The following is a 19,472-nucleotide window of genomic DNA, read 5'->3' as shown; positions in this document are numbered from 1 at the left end:
TTCCTTCACTTCAGAGAAAGGTTAATTTTTTCTTTGAGCTTTTACGTTCCACTCCATGTTTAGTAGTTTGGTGGCTATTTTTCCTGCTTATGATTGAACACTTGCACAGGTTCAAAGAAAAGTGGAATAATATATGGAAGAAAAATTAATTGAGGGCTGTTACATCCTAGGACACTATCAGATTTAAGTCCTTGTGTCACAAACTGCTAGAGATTATGAAAATATTCTGACATACCTTAACTTTTTGTTCTCCGTTGTTGTTTTCAGTCTAACCGTGTTCATGTAATACTGAATGTTGACAAAAATCTGAAAAGAAATAGCAATATTTTTGAGACCATGTTTGCCTACAGTATACTGTTAAGTAAGCAGGATGAAAATATTTTTATTCAACGAAGAAGAGTTTTAGTCCTAATTAATTGTTTACTTTATTGGAATAAAAGTAATAAATAAAATGAACAGACTTACCATGATTTGTACCTACAGGGAGGGCCACTGAAATTTATCCACCTAATCCCCTTATCAGTGTTAGGACAAATTACCAAAATACCTGGTCGTGAGAAGGCTGTAGCCTGTTCATAGGTCGTAGTTTATTGGCTTGCAGACAGATTCCTGTGTCAAAGATGAGTGCAAAAAATGGTTCCTAATTGAGACAGATTGGCACAGACTAACAGTAGACCCTTGGACAAGATACAGCGCCTGCAAAATGTGATGTCTGCATTTTGATAGAAACACTTCGAATGGTTTACCTCATGTCTTTTAAACACAAAGCAAATATACCCATAATTTTTAATGAATATTATTAAATATGGGAAAATAAGCTGCTCAAAATGGCATACTTATTTTGATGATTTTTTTTATTAGAAGTTCTATAGTCATAGTTTTGGAAACAATTTATGTATTTTTTCTCTGGCATTCAAAACACTGCACTTCTGCGCTTAACATTCTTATGATCGTCCTTGCATTCAATAATTGTAGTTGATGCAGTTTTCATATTCGGTTTGTTATTATTTAGTACTGTATTTTAAAGAAATGAAAGGCACGAATTGAGACCTATCATAGATGATGTCTTGATGGCATTCTCAGAAAAAATATACTTCTCTCTTTTGTGCTTGTTGTAGGTAACTCAAAAATAAAAGGAAAGTGCAGACTACTGTTTATCTCTGAGCTTAATTTAGTGTGATCATTTCCTAATTTTTTTTTCCACTGTTTTTTTTTAAATGTCAATTCAAACTAACAGACTCGGTTCCCAAAGGTATGGATGCCACTGATTTACTTTATTGCTGTTTATCAGAATGAGACAGCTTGTAGGAATTTAGGGTACATTGCATAACATCTGTAAAATAATAAAATGCAAATCACTCAATAAAGGAGAAAATCCAGTAGAAAATCAAATAGATACTTCTTCCACATCCTGAAAACAGTACCGCAGGCAGAATTAAATGACAAAGTATAGTCAGTGGGTGATGTGCAGAATGGCCTTTCATCACTGATTTCTCGTTGCAAATTGGAATGGGTAAATAGTGCTTAAAATTATTTTTTAAAATGTCATATTCAAAGCAGATTATATTTTTAATAAAAAATATTTTCCTCAAAAAAGATTGCATGTCTTGGAAAACACTTCTTCCCACACAGAGAAGTTATTGGAAAAAAAAATATTCAAGGTTACTAATTTTTAAAAAATAGTTCTAATAGTGTTCCTTTTTTTTTTTTTTTTTAATCTGGAGGACTTTAGTTTGGTATTTTTGTCACAGCTTATAATACACTTAAAGATTTGATTTTTTTTCCAGTTTCTTCCCTCCCCTCTTGTCCTTTTTTCCTCTTCTGGTCCTCTTTTGTAGTCTTCTTCATTTGACAAAACTCATCAAGTTTGAAAATGTTACAGAGCAGCCATACTACGTCTCTATAAAATGGAGAGGCAAGGGGTGAGGTAATAGACAAGTTCGTTTGGTTGATGTCATGAAAATAGAAAGTGATACTATCAAAAGTATCTGACATTGAAATACCTGTAAAGAGCTGAGTTTCATCTGATTCCATAACTCTACAGAGATAGAAAGAACTGAATTTTAATTTGTGTTAAACCTTGTATCCCTTATCAGCTGTAAGAACATAAATGGAATAAATAATATACTCCAAAATAAAATTCTAATAGTAGTGAGAATCACTCTGCACTTCAATAAACCAAAACTGGTATCAGTCTTATTGTTGGCTCTGTTTGGATTAAACTTAGGTTTTTCTAACTGAAAGTATATAAAATATTAAACATTATTTTTTTTTAAAAAAAGTAGTTCTGAAATACTGAAAGGGTGGTTTTGTAGGAAAAGTTACAGATTTAGACTGTTTCTGGATTTTTGTTTGTTTGGGGTTTTTTTGTTTTGTGTAAGTGTCCACACAAATAGAAATAAAATCATTTTGGATATTTAGTTGTTCTTCTGATTTGTGCAACTGAAACCCCTGTAGTAATCATACCAGCCACATCTTATTTCATAAACAGGATTATGATTCTAGGTGAATGTTAAGGAGTGGATCAGCTCCTTGAAGACAAACTCTGTTTTCTTTCAAATATTCTAATCACAAAAACAAAAAAGAAAATATCTGCTTTCTCAGCACAACTGACTAAAATTCTTTTCAGCATTTTCTGTTGTGTCACTGGGTCTTTGAAAAGTCGTTAATATATGTATGTCTTATAAAGCAACTGATGATGGCTAGCGGAGCAAAATGACACATTTACCTTTGAATATGCTTTTGATTCAGTTTATATTCTCTGCTTTAGATAATTACGCACCAAGGACCAGATCTTAGGTTGGATGATGTCTTATTCACTAACTACTTCATTAAAAAATACAAGATTGTTTGAGAAATAAGACCGTACTTAGTCTTACTGAGAATGGTACAGTCTGGCCTGAGGGGAATTTATTTTAGCTCTAGCTTGACTGTGTTTAAATGTTAATTCTGCAAATTTAGGCCTTATTTTGTGAAAGCAGTTTATTTTGTGAAGAAGGACTAGTGTTACATTGATTCGAAGTAGTTTTTCTTTTTAAAATATGAAATCCATAAAATGCTTTTATCTCATGAATTTTCTTGTGGGTTTTTTTTGTAGCATAGAACAGTGTATTAAAGACCTGCAATCAGAAGTAAACGAAATATGTACTGATGAAATACTGCAAAGCACAACTGACTGCCTTCAGTGGCTAAACAACTGCAGTTTCAGTTCCCTCAAACCTTCTTCTACACATCATGGAGAGCTGATGGAATTCCTCAGGACCCTGGTAAAAATTGTTTACTGAAGACTTTAATATTTGGAAAAGTTGTTTGTGTGATGGGTGGGTTGTTTGTTTTTTTTTTCTCTGAGGTTAATTAGTTTTGTCATTTGAGTCTTCCCTGTGGTGAGGATAGTTCAGAAATTTTATTATAAGGCTTACTACTGTTTTTATGTTTGCAGCAGGGTGTTTTGTTTCCTTTTGATCGTGCCTTAAATAGACAAACTTGCGACAAAATCCACGATACAACCACATGTTCAGCACTGCTAGGACTGTTTTATAAGCACATGTTAGTTAAAAACATCTGAAGTCACTGTGTACCACAAGGCTGTTACCATTAGTGCTTGTTCTTCACTTGTATCAGCATGAATTTAACTTATCTCATAGTGATTATTATCCTTTTTGCATTATTTAAGCATTAACGTCATATCTACTTTTTCTAATTAGAAATGTCGGAGCTACACCCATTATCCTAGCAAGTTGTACAACTAGACATAACCAGAAATCAAATTTCACTTCAGTGAAAAATTCCGTAATTGTAGAAGGCATTTTTATCCCAAATTTTTATTAAAAATTTACCTTAGAATGTATGTGTGGAAATGGAAGTCTGGAAATTTGAATTGGCTGGATGAGTGAAGGATTGATACCTCAGTCAACAACAGCCTAAAGTTTATATATAAGCTCTCTGTGTGTGTGTATATGTTTATATGATGTACATATGTACAAGTGTCACTTCCATGTCATGGTTTGGTTGTAGGATATGAGCACCTTTAAGCTGAGATTGCCAGTACTGGCAGAGGAAAACTGCTGTGGAGAAGTGGAGTGTTTTCTCCTTTGGGACTATCTCCTGGCTAGAGCTCAAGCTTCATAAAATTGCCTCTCAATTTTTTAACTCTTAGAACTGGTTGTTGATCTTTCGGTCACCCTTGCATCCACTGGATATTAAGCTGTGTCAGATGAGGAAGTCACCTCTAGAAACACAGGCTTTTTAATGTGGTGAAGAAGTGACTTTGTCCCCTTCTAACTCAAGTGATCTGTATGAGTGTTGCTGTTAACCATCCCACTCAAGGGTGTTAGAGACTGCTGTGTGTCATACTTTGTCTAGACAAAATGAAAGAATCCCAGAAAACGCTGACTTACGATGGTTTTTGTTATTCCTCTTAGTCCAGTTAGGTCCTTACTCAGCCCTGCTCAGAATAGGACACGGCAATGATGACTTACTCGTGTCTATTCCCTATGTCCTTCCTTCCCCAAGGTCTACTCAAGCCATGTACCTGAACACCAGGTGGCGACATTTGTTTGGGAAACACCAAAATGTCCCCATCTCTGGGACACTTTGGGTGTATTGTATACAATATGTGCTTTCTAGCTCTTCATTTTCTCAGGAGCTTACTGACTGCATGATGGTCTGTCTGTGGGCTGTACTGTCCAGTTAAGCCTTGGGAATGGGTCTGTGTGAGAAGCCCTGAAATCTCAATTCTGCACAGTTTATCAGGAAAATATCTGTGGAGCTCAGGAGCTAGGACATTGCTGTTACCAGGCTTATGGCTTCTTAGATAATCCAAATGAGACTACAAATGTAAAGTGTATATGTATTAGCATAGGGAATCCATCTGTATGATAAACAGATCTGCAGTAAACTATTTTCAATAATATTCAGCATTAATGAAATATTTACAATCTGACCTTTCTTAAGTGTGTATCTCCATCCATTGAACTAATTAACCCAGTTAACTTAATTTCTCACTTGCAAGCTCTTAATTAAGTATCATATAATACATCTTCAGTAACAGTAACCTTTCTTCTACTTCAGGACAATATCCCTATTCACTGTTATCACTTATGTGTGTTTGTTTTGTTAGGGATTTTGTTTGCCTTTTAAGCTGCTGGAACAACTCAATAAAAATAGTGTAGAGTTCTGTATGTGCTTTGGTTGAGGTGCTCTATTTAGGTTTATTGTTAGCCTGGTATTCTCATGCACTTCCATGAACTGTCATGGAAATACTGAGAGATTCTTCATGGAGCCTGAAAATGTTCATTATGTGAAATTTTGTCATTCTGTGTATTGTTTTGTAATTCTAAATGTTTAAAAGCCGAATACATACATGAACACATCTTCATTAAATTCTGTTCTTGCTAAACTAATGACGAAATATTTTTTCAACAAAATGTTCATCTTATTGGATTTGTCTGTTGATATGACAGGAAGCAGTCTGTAGGAAGGTAGTAGTCCACCACAAATGTTTTCCTGTATATTATTGTCACTAACTTCCTGTGCCCGTAAGAGAACTTTTCATGCTTCTCTAAAACTTCTGGATATTAATTTGGATTTTTTTTCTCTTGAATAGTCTTTGCATCATCTTTCAAAGTATTTTTACAGGTTAATTTTTAAATAGAAAAAACTATGTCAATACAGGCAAAGTTCAAAATGACTTGATGACAGTGTTTTCAGAACTTCAAAGTTCACTTCAGGGGCTCTTTTTTGAGCAACGTGAAGTCTAAGATGGAATCTGCAAGCTCCCTATTTTTAATGCTTTAGTTTAAGTTGTGAAGGGCTTGAAACAATACTTAGATTCTTGTTGGCTTTCATGAATAAAAATGTTTCTGCTTAACCTTAAAGAATAGTAGTAGGGATTTGCTTGGAAGACATTTTGGATTCATCATCTAAAGGCATCAGTTACTTTCACTGTTCTGACAGCCTCTCTTGTTTTGTTCATTTCAGAATATAGTTTTTGAGCATGATTAGTAAAAAAAATTAACCTTTGAACTCCAGAAGTCCACCTGTGGAGACTGGACTTTTCAAGACAGTGATTAGTGATTAGGATTTCAGTTTACACTGAGACACATTCTCTTTGGGGCCACAAAACTATACAAAGTACTTCAGTGGATAATAAAAGAAAATCAAATCACCCTTATGCATATGCATATTGATATGTATTACTGAAGACTGTAACTAGTTATATATATTTCTATCACATGTATATACTTATATAGTATGATATTTGACTGATAACTTCCTTTGTTATTCTGTCTTCCACATGTGTTTCCTGCTTGTAAGCAAAAAAAAAAAAATAATCATACAAAGCATGCTGAAATACAGATGCAAAATAGAAGAAAAATAGCTGGGTTATTATTTTTAAGACTTTCCTTTATGGGAGACAATCATGCTCTCTTTGTTCAGAATTAGCTACTGTGGTGCAAGTCTTTTATTTTTTAATTTTTGTCATGAGTGGAGGGCTATAGGAAGGTTAAACTCTTGTTTTCTCCCATGAGAGTGCAACAGTTCTCAATCATCCAGAGCAAAGAACAGGAGTTCTGATATTGAAAATGTTTGCGACTCAAAACCATGAGGCAAAAAGAAAAGCTCACTCAAGTTTCTATTCTATTTTTTTAAAATCTTTTTATGAGTTATCAGTGAAAGTTTGCTACAGTAGAAAAAATGAACATTTTGTCTTTGGAAATTATTCTATTTATACAATACCATATGCAAATTTGAGTTACTTGTCTCTTTCAAAATGGGAAAAGAAAAAAACCTAAAAATTTCCTCAAAGACTGTTGGTTAAATAAGTCGGTGATTCTGCAGGTGGAAGGCTGTGGACAGTTTCTTTAGCAGCCTTGCTTTATAGGATGGAGCATAGTGGGGAGACCCAGATAAAGGACATGAGTGGGGAGAACTACCCTTCTGTGGTTTACCACATAAGTTGATGGGTCCAGGACTGTGGCCAAACTCGACCTGCAGTAGGAAAAATGTTGGGGATGTGGGAAATGTTTGGGTCTTTTTGAGAGTTATTTTGGTTTTTTTGGAGAGAGGGAAGAAGTTTTAGTGTCCATTGACCATGGGACCTTGGGGTTGCCTTCTACTCATGTTTTGGACATGCCTTGTTCATGCAAATGATTAATCTCATACATATTTAGGAAAGCTGCAGAGTACTGTTCACATTTTTTTGCCAAGGAAGGTTGGACCAGATCATCCTTGTGGTCCCTTCCAACCTTGTATTCTGTGATTCCATGATTTGTGTCATTCTGGGCCGAGTAGAAAGCATTGAGCTGTGACAAGAGGACCTGCTCTTTGCTGCGTGGCCTCTTGAAAGTGAAGCAGCTCTAAGGTCAGAGATCCTGGCCCTAGACCACGAGGGAGCTCTTCAGGCACAGCACAAAGCATCCATGTGGTTTCGTCCGCTTTGTTAACTGGCTTCTTTCATCTTCGCCAGCCCATATAGCTGAGATATATCTGGAGGTCGCTATATTGTTAATGTATCCATCTGCATCTTGGTTTGACAGGATACACGGCTTCTTGTTCTTCTGCTCTGTGTGATCTAAGCCTGTTCAATTCTTCACAAGTTTTCAATTTTAGTTCTTTAAGGGGGTCCTGAGAAGCTTATTTTATCCTTCAGAATGGCCTTTTTGGTGGTTGCCTTCTGAGTGAGAACATAGAAAGCAACAATTTTGTAAATTCCTCTCTTGGTTTTATGAGAAAAACCTGTCAATTATCTGTGTAAATCTTGAGTAATTTTTCATAGCATTTTCTCTCTAAGATGTGTGTGTGGACCACAACAAACAGGCTGCCAGGGCTTACCTAATGAGCTTTCAAAGGGTTTCCTTTGAATTGTGGGTTAGAATTGATTGAGAGAAGAGGTTGAGGAGCTAAGAAAGATGGGAAGAGGAATGTGAGTTATTGGAGCAGTTAGACAAGGAGATGAATTGGTGCACAAATCCATGGGAAAACAGGCTTCATTATTTCTGTTGTTTATGTACGAATTTGTTTCTATCTCTTAATTGCTAGTAAGATAATTAGCACTGGAAACAATTGGTACTCTAGCATGAAGCTGTTTATTTTATGAACCAGAATTAAAACATTTCTAAAATACTGTCTGATTTACCTTTCTTAGCAAAGCTTGCTGAAGAATGAGCAAAATCAAGAAGAAACAATACTTCACTTCCTCCTGGATCTCTCCAGTCAGTGTGGTGTCTCATTTCCCTGTACTCCAAGTGGGACATCTTTTGAGTTAACATCTTCCCTTCATGCCATTCAGGATGATTCAACTATGGATGTGAAATCTCTCTGGGATGATGTGAGATTGCATCTTCGGCGCTTTTTGGTAAATAAACTGCAAGGTCAAGAAGGAACAAATACTAATGCTTTACAACAACAAATGGAGTTTAAAACTCAGTGCATACAGCAACTTTTGTTTCTTTATCCTGAATCAGAAGTCTTAATGAAGTATCAAAATATGCAGAATAAAGTGGTTAGCGATCTTCTACAGAACTGTGTTTTGTCCAGTTGTGGTGAAACGAGTTTTGATAAGGTGGTTCATGGTTACCAAAGTGCCGTCCCCACATTGTGCACAATGATAAAAGAGGATTTGTATATACTAAGTGGAACTATTGATCCTTCTTCATCATTGAAGTTTATTAATGAAACTTATCTGGATACCATCACTGAAGAAATGACAGTTCTTCTTGAGAGACTTTGTGAGCTGCAGTTCAAAGAAAACGCTCTACATGTAGTTAAGGCAAACAAGATTTCAAAGAAGCATAGAGGAACAGTTCATGCTGTGGGTTAGTATCCTTAATGTTCATTGTAGTTAGATATTATTTTAATTATACTGCTGGTTTTTTTCAATATACTTGATTATTTCCTATGAAGAGAGAGGCCTGAGATTATTCATTACAGGTTTAGGTTTTAAACATATTACTGCAGTGGAATTATAGACTGTGTCAGAACTGTGATGAAAAAGGTTTTAAAGTGAGAGAGAGTATCTTATGCTTATTAGACAGAAACTCCATTATAATTCACTGGGTAACATTGTTGTGTCGTAGTCATTTTTTCAGTCTAGCTTATTCCAACTGCTGAAATAGGTAATACAATAAGAACTGTTTAATCCAGATTTAAAAAAAAAAACAAACAAACTTTTCAGTCTTCTACCTCCACTTTTTTGAATTGTCAGAAGTTTAAAGGAGATTATAGGAAAGTTTGTACAACAATATGACCATGAAATAGACACAGGTTCATACATCAGAGATGATTAAAAAGATCACTATGCAGGTTCTAGCTTTAATTAAAAAAAAAAAAGGCAAACAAAGCCCAAAAACATTTAAGTTTTCTAGTCTTGTGAAAGTACAGTAAGTTAGGGTTAATGCTACCTGGTCATTTCTTCTTGTTATAAGGAATTTAAGGCAGGAAAGGAAGCTGTTATTCATGTGCTATTTTTTGTACTTTCATTTTGCAGTTGGTGAGTCTGACATGCTAATTTCCAAAGGGAGGAATCAGGGCTTTAGAAAAAAATCATACATAATGGAAACTTTCATAATATAATTGCATGATTGTATGTAATTGCTTTTTCAATACAGAGTGTTGAGCACTCCTCTGTGCAAGAGCTGTTTGTTTAAAACATAGCCTTCCATAAAGGTGAAGTAGTTTGCAGACAGAAAATATTAAAAGTTTAGAATCATGTGAAAAATACAGAAACAGAAGGTAGATCTTTGGGTTGTGCAACATACACAAGGATGAATCGGATCATGATTTGCCAGGTCTGCACAGAAGAAAATTCTGCTCTTGTGAGTTTTAAAATCAATATACATGTTGATGAAGTCAGTGAGAAATTCCTCTAGAATGCAGAAAGAATTTTTCAACAGGAGCTGAAATATGGAGGAATATGTGGAACATATGAAAGGTAAGGCAAGGGAAAAGGCATGCAGATAAATTATGTGAAAGGATGAGAAGTTCAACATAAAGCTAATATATTAGTGGAATGGAGTGTTGGTGAGAAAGAGAGAGTAATGTCAGAGTAATGTCGAGTTATGAAATAAATGACAAATGTATCTTTCGAGTTACATTGTGAGATGGGAGTCAGTGAAAGGATTCACTGACAAAAAAATGACTGGCACAGAACTGGAAGTTTTTAACGTAATTTTTCTTTCAATCTCAAAACAGCTCACAAAGGTGATGAAGTTCAGTTATCTCCATTTTACATCTAAGACATGGAGATTAAGTTGACCATAAGGGTGGCTATCTAGAAAATCACACATTAACTGTTTCTATATTACTAGAAGGAAGAGAACAGTCCTTCAGTTTATTAAGATAGTAATTGCTTAAATTTCCTTTGCCACAAGATGTGCCTTTATGTGTTTTTGTGCCAGCAGATCTATCAGGACAGATTTCCAGTGCACAGTTCTGTTGTATATTCAAAACAACAGCGGAAGATTAAAATGTACAAAGTAAATCTTGGGACCTGCTTGCAACTTTTAAAACACTTGCTGCAATTAATTTAAAAAAACCTCTATTCCGAAAATCCCACAAAATGTTTTTATTTTTATTCAAAAGCCATTAAAGGTCAGATTTGCAGGTGCAGCAGCTGCTCCCTTAGCACCCATAAAATGTGCCTAGAAGTGTTGTTTGCTAATATAATTTAATCCTCAAAATTACTTTATTCACAGCAGCTGTCATGCTCATGTCTTCATCTCTTCACTGTATAGTACTTCATCTTATTTTCCTTCAAGAGGTTGGTATGGGAGGCAAGCTCTGATTTTCCTGCAGTCTCTCTTACTAGTTTTCTGCAAAGTTTCTAGATTTTGTGAATGTGTCACAGCCCGTTATTTTGTATTATTAATTAACTCAAGCAAAATTTATACTTGTATCATTACCAAAACAATTGTTATTGAATAGCTCATATGTGAAGAGTCTTTTCTGGGAAGAGATTTCTCTCTTCTAAATGTTTGAATATACTACATTTATACCATACCAAGTTAGAAAAAGGCACTTTTCCTTTGGAATTAAAATGTTTACAAGGCAGTTTACACTTAAATAACTATTCTGGAAAAAAACCCTACAGAATAGCCATGTTGGGAGGTTTGTAATGGTAGATAAGTTCTTAGCATCAAGTGGCTTTCCCTGCTTGGAACTCTTGTTAAATTCTGATACCTTTGCTGTCTTCTTACAATTGAGGGTGGAAGTCTGTATTTATACAAACCTTAAATTAAAAGACAGCTTTAACAGGTTGCCTTGGCAGTAATACCCAGTTTGCTGAATATCAAAAAAAAAAAAGAGCTGGATTATGAAGGGAAGGGAGGAAAGTTTGTTTGTTTTTTTCTTACCTGAAATACACTTATACTAATGTGTTTCTTATTTTCTGATGTGTGTTGCCTCTATTTTCTGGGAACTACCAAACCAGCACGTTTCAGAACAGCAAAATAATTTAATTTAGGGCATTCAATTGGGAATGTTATCACAGAGGTGAAAAAAGGGTTTGTGTTTACTTAGTCCATCCTCAGGGAAATGTGGTTTTTGGTTTGTTGGAGTTTTGTTTTGTTTGTTTGTCTTTTTTGTGTGTGTTTTGTTTCGTTTGGGGGGAGGTTGTGGTTTTGTTTGGTTTTTTTATAAGAACTGCCATAATTGATCCTATTACATAGGAGCGGAATAAAATAACAGAAAAAAATGTAACAAGGCTAGAACCTCATAAAATTTTATATAGATGAGCTGCTTCTGTCAGGAAAATATAGGTAGTCTATAACAAGCTTTAACAGTGTTATAAATCTTTAAAATATTTCATATATATCAATCTATTTGTGAAGTAACAAATTAACATTTTTGTTTTCATGCTGCATTAGAACAGTTATTTGTCAGGTACTGTAGAGAGACCGTATCCATCTATCAGGATTGAGGGTGAGTGTGGTTTGAGAGAAACTGGCAAAATGGTACGTGATGAAAAGAGGCAAATTCTTTGGAACTTGGCATCTTTGATGGCCAGCTCTGCTGGGGGCAGGTGGGTTTGTGTTATAACTTGATCCTGTTCCCAGATAAATCAGCGACTCTGAATACCTTTAATCCTCCAGGATTCAGCCATCAGTAGTTGGGCTACGTTATTGTAACAGGTTTTTATCTGGCATGGGCCATAATTTCTCTCTGTGCTCTCTCAGCACATCATCGGTGTTTCCAGTCTGCTAAAATAACATCAGAGGAATGCTTCCCAAGCCCCCTCCAACTATTTTTTGACGGAATTCTGTACGATGTTGTTTCAGTATTTCTATGATATTAATCATATGTGTCTTTCAAAAGTTTATGTAACGTTACAGTATTAAAAAAAAATGCTAAAAATACTATGTATCTGTTAACGTACTTGTCATGGAAGGATTTGTGCAGACAGCTGTTTTACAGCTATTTTCATCTGATTTTTTGCTTAATTTTCTATGTGATATTTCTCTAAAAATTATTTGCAGTAAGTCTATTAAATGTGGATTGTACTTTTACCTTTTGAACTTTTTTGTGTTCCTTTGTTTACAAAAATGTTAAGCTAGTTTAATCGAGCATTACTAACCTATCTTAATCTTTCATCTCTTTTAGATGAAGAAACAGCTACTCTAATAAATGATAAGACATCAGCCAAAGAAACTTAAAACCCATGAAATTATACACATTTTATGTATTAGTGGGAGATTTTCCTTGGTTTTATTTATATAATTTTTATATATATATATATATGTATGCAGTGAGAGCGTAAATATGTATGTAATTAACCTATTTTTTAATTTCCTGTGGTTAAAACGAAACAGATATTAGAACTTTGAGTTTTATTTGTTGTGGCATATTCAAATTCATCGGCTTACTATTTTCATTCATCACAAACTTGTGTGAGACCCTTAAATAGGCTCTCAAATCTAATGGCATTTGCCAATGAAATATATTTTAGTGTATTTACATAATTAATAACTTTTAAAATCTTACATGATTTTTTTTAAAGAGGCAATGTATAGTGTGTTCATTAATATCAGTAGTTGATTATTTTTAAGAAAATATAATTGCAAAGGGGAGATAAACTGAAGGGATACAGATTTGACTAAGTACATTTTTAGCTACATAGTAATTAAATCACCTTCACTGATGTATTTTAATATTGATATTTTGATGTTTTACCCTTTTGCCCAGTATGCTATCCCCTTACTTATGTGTCCAGCAGGCTTCCTTTCTCTTTTCTTTCTCCAGAATATTCTATTCTAAAGATATATTCAAATGCAAACTGTGACTTAAATTTTATATTTTAAATTTATTATCTTTAAATATTCATGAGTTCTTAAGGAATATATTGTTTTCGTCAAACACCTAATGTGAATATGGCATAAATCTAAACTTGAATAGAAGGACTCAACATTGTTTAAAGGATCTGCATTTGTGCAGTGGAGTTGAGAACAAGAACAGAAACAGGCTTTAGAGTAACTTGTTGAGATGATGGAAACTGTGGGACACAAAATGAAAGTACTTGGTAAGGAAAATCTATTTTGAGGTCGCTTATCCTTACGTATTCCCAGCAATTTGTTGTCCAGCTACTTTGAAATACGAGTTTTGAGTTTTGCACATTTGACTTAAATTTGATTTCTCCTCTACATTTGTGTGTGCATGGCTTTATTTCCCCCAGTTTATCATTTCCTCCCTTTGAAATAAAGGTTAGTTGCAAACTCGCTTTTATCCTTCCATTTAATTTAAATGAAGTTGGTTTGTGATCTCTTGAGCCACGATTATTGCCTACAACCAATCTTCTGTGATCTTTGTCTTACGTCTCAAAAATATGTCTAAAATAGCATTGATACCCACTGTTTTAGTGACTGTGTGTTGAAAAATACAGTTATTCATGTCTGGGAATAATCAGGACTCAATAACTTTAGTATAATTTGTTTTCTGATTTATATCTGGAAATTAAAGGATCCCAGAGTTTATTTCATTTAATTAGTATTTATGTCTTAGCACCTTTTTTGAGATTTCTGCCTAGATTGCAATCTATAGCAGATAATGTACAGTATTTATGTTGTAGTTACAATGGCTTTTCCATCCTGTTTTCTTATCTGTAGTCCATTATTGAAATGTAGCTTTTTAGAAGTATTAAGAGGAAGGGAGAGAGAATCTCAGTCACTTGACTTATTGTGGTTCTGTCCTGGAAAGTCCTGTTGCACCTTTGAGAAGTGCTGGTAGGGCATACTAGTGTATAGTTGCTCGTATGAATTGCGAATTACAATATACAGTATCAAGTCCTGCGTTAGCAGTTCAAATTCGTTATGTTGCCCAGATCCTTCCATGAATACAAACAAGATCTCAGTTGTGTCTATAATGTGTGGCTGAAGACCAAACATTTTAGAAATATAAAATCTTAAAACTTCATTATGGAGGTTTATTTAAAGGGGGTTTTTTTCATTAGTTTAAGATTTCAAGTATTTCAAGACCTAGATACCTATTGTAGTGACTTTTAGACATTATAAAGACAAAAGTGAAGGAAAGATATAAAAGAAACTGGAGCTCCACCCTTCATGCTTCCTTGCACATCCTCCTTCTATTTATTTTTATTTTTATATTTTTACTGCAGCAGGCCCACAATAACCTGCTCGTCCCTTCTGATGGACATGCTGTTGTTTTTTTGTTCCTGCACAGCTGATACGCTTCCATTATACTTGCTTGGCATCTCTCTCTCCTTTTTCTGCTCTCTCAGTTGCTCTGCAGAGTGCCTGGTGACAGCTTTTGTAGGAACGAGGCTTTAGGGACCTGTATAAAGCAAGAAATGGAAAAAAATGCTGGAAAAAAATGGTACTTATATGCAAAGGGGCTTTGCAGAGACTCACTGCTTGAGCTGCGTTGCATGTAGTGACGTGTTGCACAATCCTCCCCATATCTGACACAGATGGAGTGAAAAACCGATCCATGAAAGACAGGGAAGTAACATGTGCCCAGTAAAACCATAGGACTTCTCTCTTATGTGTATATAATCTATATAATCAGAAAAAATTAGAACATCGGCAAAAATGACACGGGTACTACATACAGATTGAGGGAAGATGCAGATGTCGTCATTAGATTTTCGCACTTATAAATGCTAGAGATTCCTAATTTTGTATTATGAGCCAATCGGAAGAGGTATCCAATCAACTATTTAAAATAATGGAGCAAACAGTGTTGGTGGGAATTAATAATAGGAAGTTAAAATTGAAAATCAGTGGATAGACAGATATGATGCAGATTTCTGCAGTTGTCTTTGTTCCTTGGGAAGCCTATAAAATTTTGGCAGGCCAAACAAGATCCTATTACTCAGGGGAAACACAATAAATGTCTTTGCATTTAATATAGGAAATAATGTGTTTCATAGCCTCTTTGTCACATATTATTTATTTCTTATACTTGCAAGTATTGTATTTGATTTCTACTGCACAATTATATTAAAGGGAAATATGAGTAGTACTGAGGAGAAAATAAAACCATCTGTTTGAACATACAGAGTTGAAGTTTTAATAAAAAAGAGGTACTCTTTTAAAGGCCATATGAACATAATATCCTAGGACCACAAATGTGTTTCTAGTGGGAGAATGACATTTTCGTAAAGATTACAAAAGCATTAAGCTTGTTACTTTTTAAGCTTATAGTAGGGGGTAAGATAACAGTATCTAAGTTACTGAAATGTCAATTGTACTGACAGAATTTCAAAGCTGGTAGCAGCCTGAATACATTCCTTCTTTTTAGAACAGTACTTGAAATTACTTATTAAGCCCATTATATTAAGATGGGCAGTGAAATCTCATTATTGACTCTTTGTCGTATTGAAAAGGTGCTCATTCCAGAATTTTATTATCATGTCGTTTGTTTGCTAAGTAAACACTAACTTTACATTTCCAATTATTTATATGTACATTAAATTCTTGATGTATTTTTGGGTTACATTTTTTTTGACTGTTGTGTCCTGATGAAGTTCTTCCACTTCGTGTTTTTCCAATGGAAACTCGAATCTGTTTTCTGAATTCTGTAGAAGTTGAAAGAGGCATAATTCTATTATTGGTATTTGTATATTTTTTTTTCTTTCAGAATGTCCACAATTAGCAAACACCAACTAATCATCTTTCTTTTTGGTCTCTCAGCACACCTATGTGTTCCTCCTAAGCATGAAGAGAGCATTTAACTCACTATGCCCTCTAATTATTGCATTCTTCTCCCAAGTATGAAAGATGAAAGTGATTTACTATCCAGTCTGATATTTTTTGAGTGGTCAGAGGTCAATCTGCCATTTATATACTGTAATATTCTTTTTAATAATAAAAAAGTGACAAAATCCAAGAGAGAATAACTAAGCTAGGCTCTCTTTTACTTCAGAATATAGGCTTGTATGAATAAAAGTGTGTAGAACTATTGCAGATAAAACAAGACTGCAAAAATGTCATTTAAAGAGACTCCTGCGCTATTGATTGAAGAGAAAGTTGTTAAAGGAGTCTTTCAATATATGCATCTACCATCATGTAAGTTAAATAGATGTTCCTGGCTGTGATTTTTGTCAAGACAGAGAAGCTCTTCTGTCACAAAATGTGTATTCAGAGAGCATGTTTAACTTTAAAAGGGCAAAATTATTTTAGTCACAATGGTTTCTTTTGCAAAAAATTGTATGTGCTTAAATTGAGGGTGTGTCACATCCACAATGTGGATGTTACATTCTAAGTTAGAACATGAATCTCCTTTTCACTGTGCCTTAGGCTTAGAAGTTTTTAAAAAACCCTCCATCTTCAATCAAGGGACTACGGAGTTTTCGAAAAACAAAGCTTTCAGTCATTGTATAATACTTTTCACTACATTTGGTGAATATCTCAAGGCAATGGGCATATTCCTCTCTGTCTGATTTGGAGAGGATATGGGTGGTTATAACCCCATCCAGCTTAGTTAGAAATTTAGCAGCTAGTGCTCTGGAGATTTTTAATACCCCTAAATGTTGGGGATTGTCTGGAATTGGGTCAGTTATTGATCTCAGACTTTCAAGATCTTCATTTTCCTCAGTAGTTCCATGCACTGATCGTCCTCTGGCTAAGATCAAAATCTTAATACAAGGGATGGTATACGGACTTGCTGTTGATGTGCTCAGAAAGTGCAGCAATTTCTGTAACACAGAAATTAGGTGTTTGTTACACACAGTGCCATCAGCTTATCTATAAAGAGCTGTTTTAAGTGTAGTCTCAGCTCAGTGAGTAGGAACCTATAGATTTACATCCATGCTGACGGATGATTAATCCTTCATTTGTAGCACACAGAATATTCTAGGCTTTCTACAAAATATTTATTAAAAGGTTATGAATTTCCAAACCTATTTGTCTAGAAGTTCTTAAATCTGCCCTTTTTTTTTCTTAATACTTAGACTTATTTCTGAGTTTTATATTCCTTGTAAAAGTAATCATGAGAACTTTGTGGCGACTTTGCCTGACTAGAGTCTTGAAAAATAAAGAGGTAGGAAGCTGAAATATGAGTATTGGCTCCAGCTTTATAAGTAATTTTTGAGTGTTTTCTCTTATTAGAACAAAAGCTGTCACTATCTGCCTCTGTTATGTGTTGGAAATTCCAAGGAATAAGAGAAGCAAAACTGACAGAGGCACTTTAATCTATTATTTAAGGAAATAAATAATATCATGTGTAGACTACACAAAGGAATGATGAACACTTGATAGAAATTTCCAATTGGTTGAAAGTTCCTAACAATCTAATTTTAATAGAGTGGGTCTGATGTAATGAAACAGATCTGTGAGACACCCAACCATTCCACTGTGAATGTAAATGCACAGGATAGAAACAAAGATAGCAGGCATTTTTGTCTTTGCAGACATTTAAGAAATTGAAATCAGATTAAAATAAATATGTTAATTACTGTCTTTTCAAATACAAATTACAATTGTCTTTTATCAACCAAGTGTTTGAAATGGTTTACAGGGAAGCATATGCAAGTCCTATCAAAGTTACAATTCATGAGAAAGTTTGACAGTCCTCGCAGTACTTAATTTCACTTTCAGCAAAGACTGAAGAAGAAGATCAACCTCTTAGAGTTCTTCAGGAACTCCTCTCATTCAAAACAGGTGGTATCTCCATTTTGCTACAGGTTCCCTCAGTTTTTATGCTTTCTCCAAATGCTCCACTTTGGTGTTTTCTGTGCATGTGTCTGAAGACTTCAGGGAATGCAATGACTCCCTCAGCCCACAGTGTAGGCAAAAAAATTCAAAAAACGTGTGTGGAACCAGTTTCTGTCATTGGTGACGCCAGAACATGGTTTCAGTCCTACTGAGAAGTGTTGCAAAGAGCAGTGTTTTGTCATAGGATAATTCTTGCAGCTTTATGAGGAGCACTGTTTGCTTATAGTCACTATTGCAGAAGAAGTTTTCAATTATAGAGTAGCACCTAAAAAACCCCCTCAAAACATAAATGCTATAAACAATTGCAAATATAGACTACCTACAAGTTTTCAGACCGTTTTAATTGAAGGGAAGTTTAAAGAATGTCTCCTATTCCATTATTAGGATGATTATCAGAAAATTATTGGATACCAGCTGCTAAATTCCATACATGGACCCATCATTAATTAGTTTTAATATATTATTATATACCATAATTTGCAGTGTATAATCAGAATGTCTTGCAATTTATTAGAAGGTATGTGTGTTTTTGAAGATTAAGGAGCAGGTTGAGTCTCTGGTTTCAGAGCAAGCTGAGATAGGTATCTGTGTAGAAAGTAGTTTTATTAAACTTTATTACAGGACACTTTATCCTCAGAGCAACTGAGGAACTCCCTGCAATTTGTTCAACAGGGTTGTAAAGTAGCTGTATGCTGTCAAGGAGTCAGATTGGTGAGATGATTTGCTCAAGATGACTACGTAAATTTGTTGCCAGAGCATGATCTGATGTTCTCACTCTCCAACCTGTCTTTCCAGCACTGGTCTATCCTTCCATCAGTTGGCTGGTGAGCGTGATTTCAAGTAAAGATTTGATTTTGACAGACCTATAAACTCAGTGTTAACAAAGCATTTGGTAGCAAACATCCAGCAAACCGATATGGAATCAACCTTCACCAGGAGGTGAAAACTGATCTCATTTAACTGGGAAGACGTTATGGAGCAGATTTGATTAAAATTTCATGTATATTGAATCTCTTTCAAAAGATTAGTGTAGTCTTCACTGAGGTTTAATAGCTGGCAGTGACATATCTCTTTCTATGACAGACACACTCTCTTGATTAAATATATGCAAATTTATACATGCTTACCATGTTTATACTGAGTTGAGATCCCTTACTTCACTGCGGTTTTTTGACACATGCACAGTATGGATGTATAGTATAAGCACTTTACAAGAGTCACAAGTTAATGGTGATGTCTAATACTAAAATGTTTGCTATCTTACAATCTGTGACCTTTTTTTTTTAAAAAAAAGGGACAAAAATAAGC

The 19,472-nt window shown here is 34.7% G+C and overlaps 1 protein-coding gene across 5 annotated transcripts in view; it reads left to right on the top strand.

The window, feature by feature from the left end:
* Window positions 1–19,472, top strand: part of KIAA0825 (KIAA0825 ortholog) — a 240,843-nt gene that overhangs the window by 39,128 nt on the left and 182,243 nt on the right. For all 5 annotated transcript variants that reach the window (XM_065655929.1, XM_065655928.1, XM_065655927.1 and 2 more), the window contains exons 4-5: window positions 3,098–3,266; window positions 8,147–8,816. In XM_065655929.1, the coding sequence (XP_065512001.1) occupies window positions 3,098–3,266; window positions 8,147–8,816 (839 nt within the window). The remainder of the gene's footprint in view (window positions 1–3,097; window positions 3,267–8,146; window positions 8,817–19,472) is intronic.

Source organism: Caloenas nicobarica, chromosome Z (assembly GCF_036013445.1).
Source record: "Caloenas nicobarica isolate bCalNic1 chromosome Z, bCalNic1.hap1, whole genome shotgun sequence".
NCBI classification, from domain to species: domain Eukaryota; kingdom Metazoa; phylum Chordata; class Aves; order Columbiformes; family Columbidae; genus Caloenas; species Caloenas nicobarica.
Note: the sequence above shows the minus strand (reverse complement) of the source record. Positions and strands in the feature narration are given on the sequence as shown.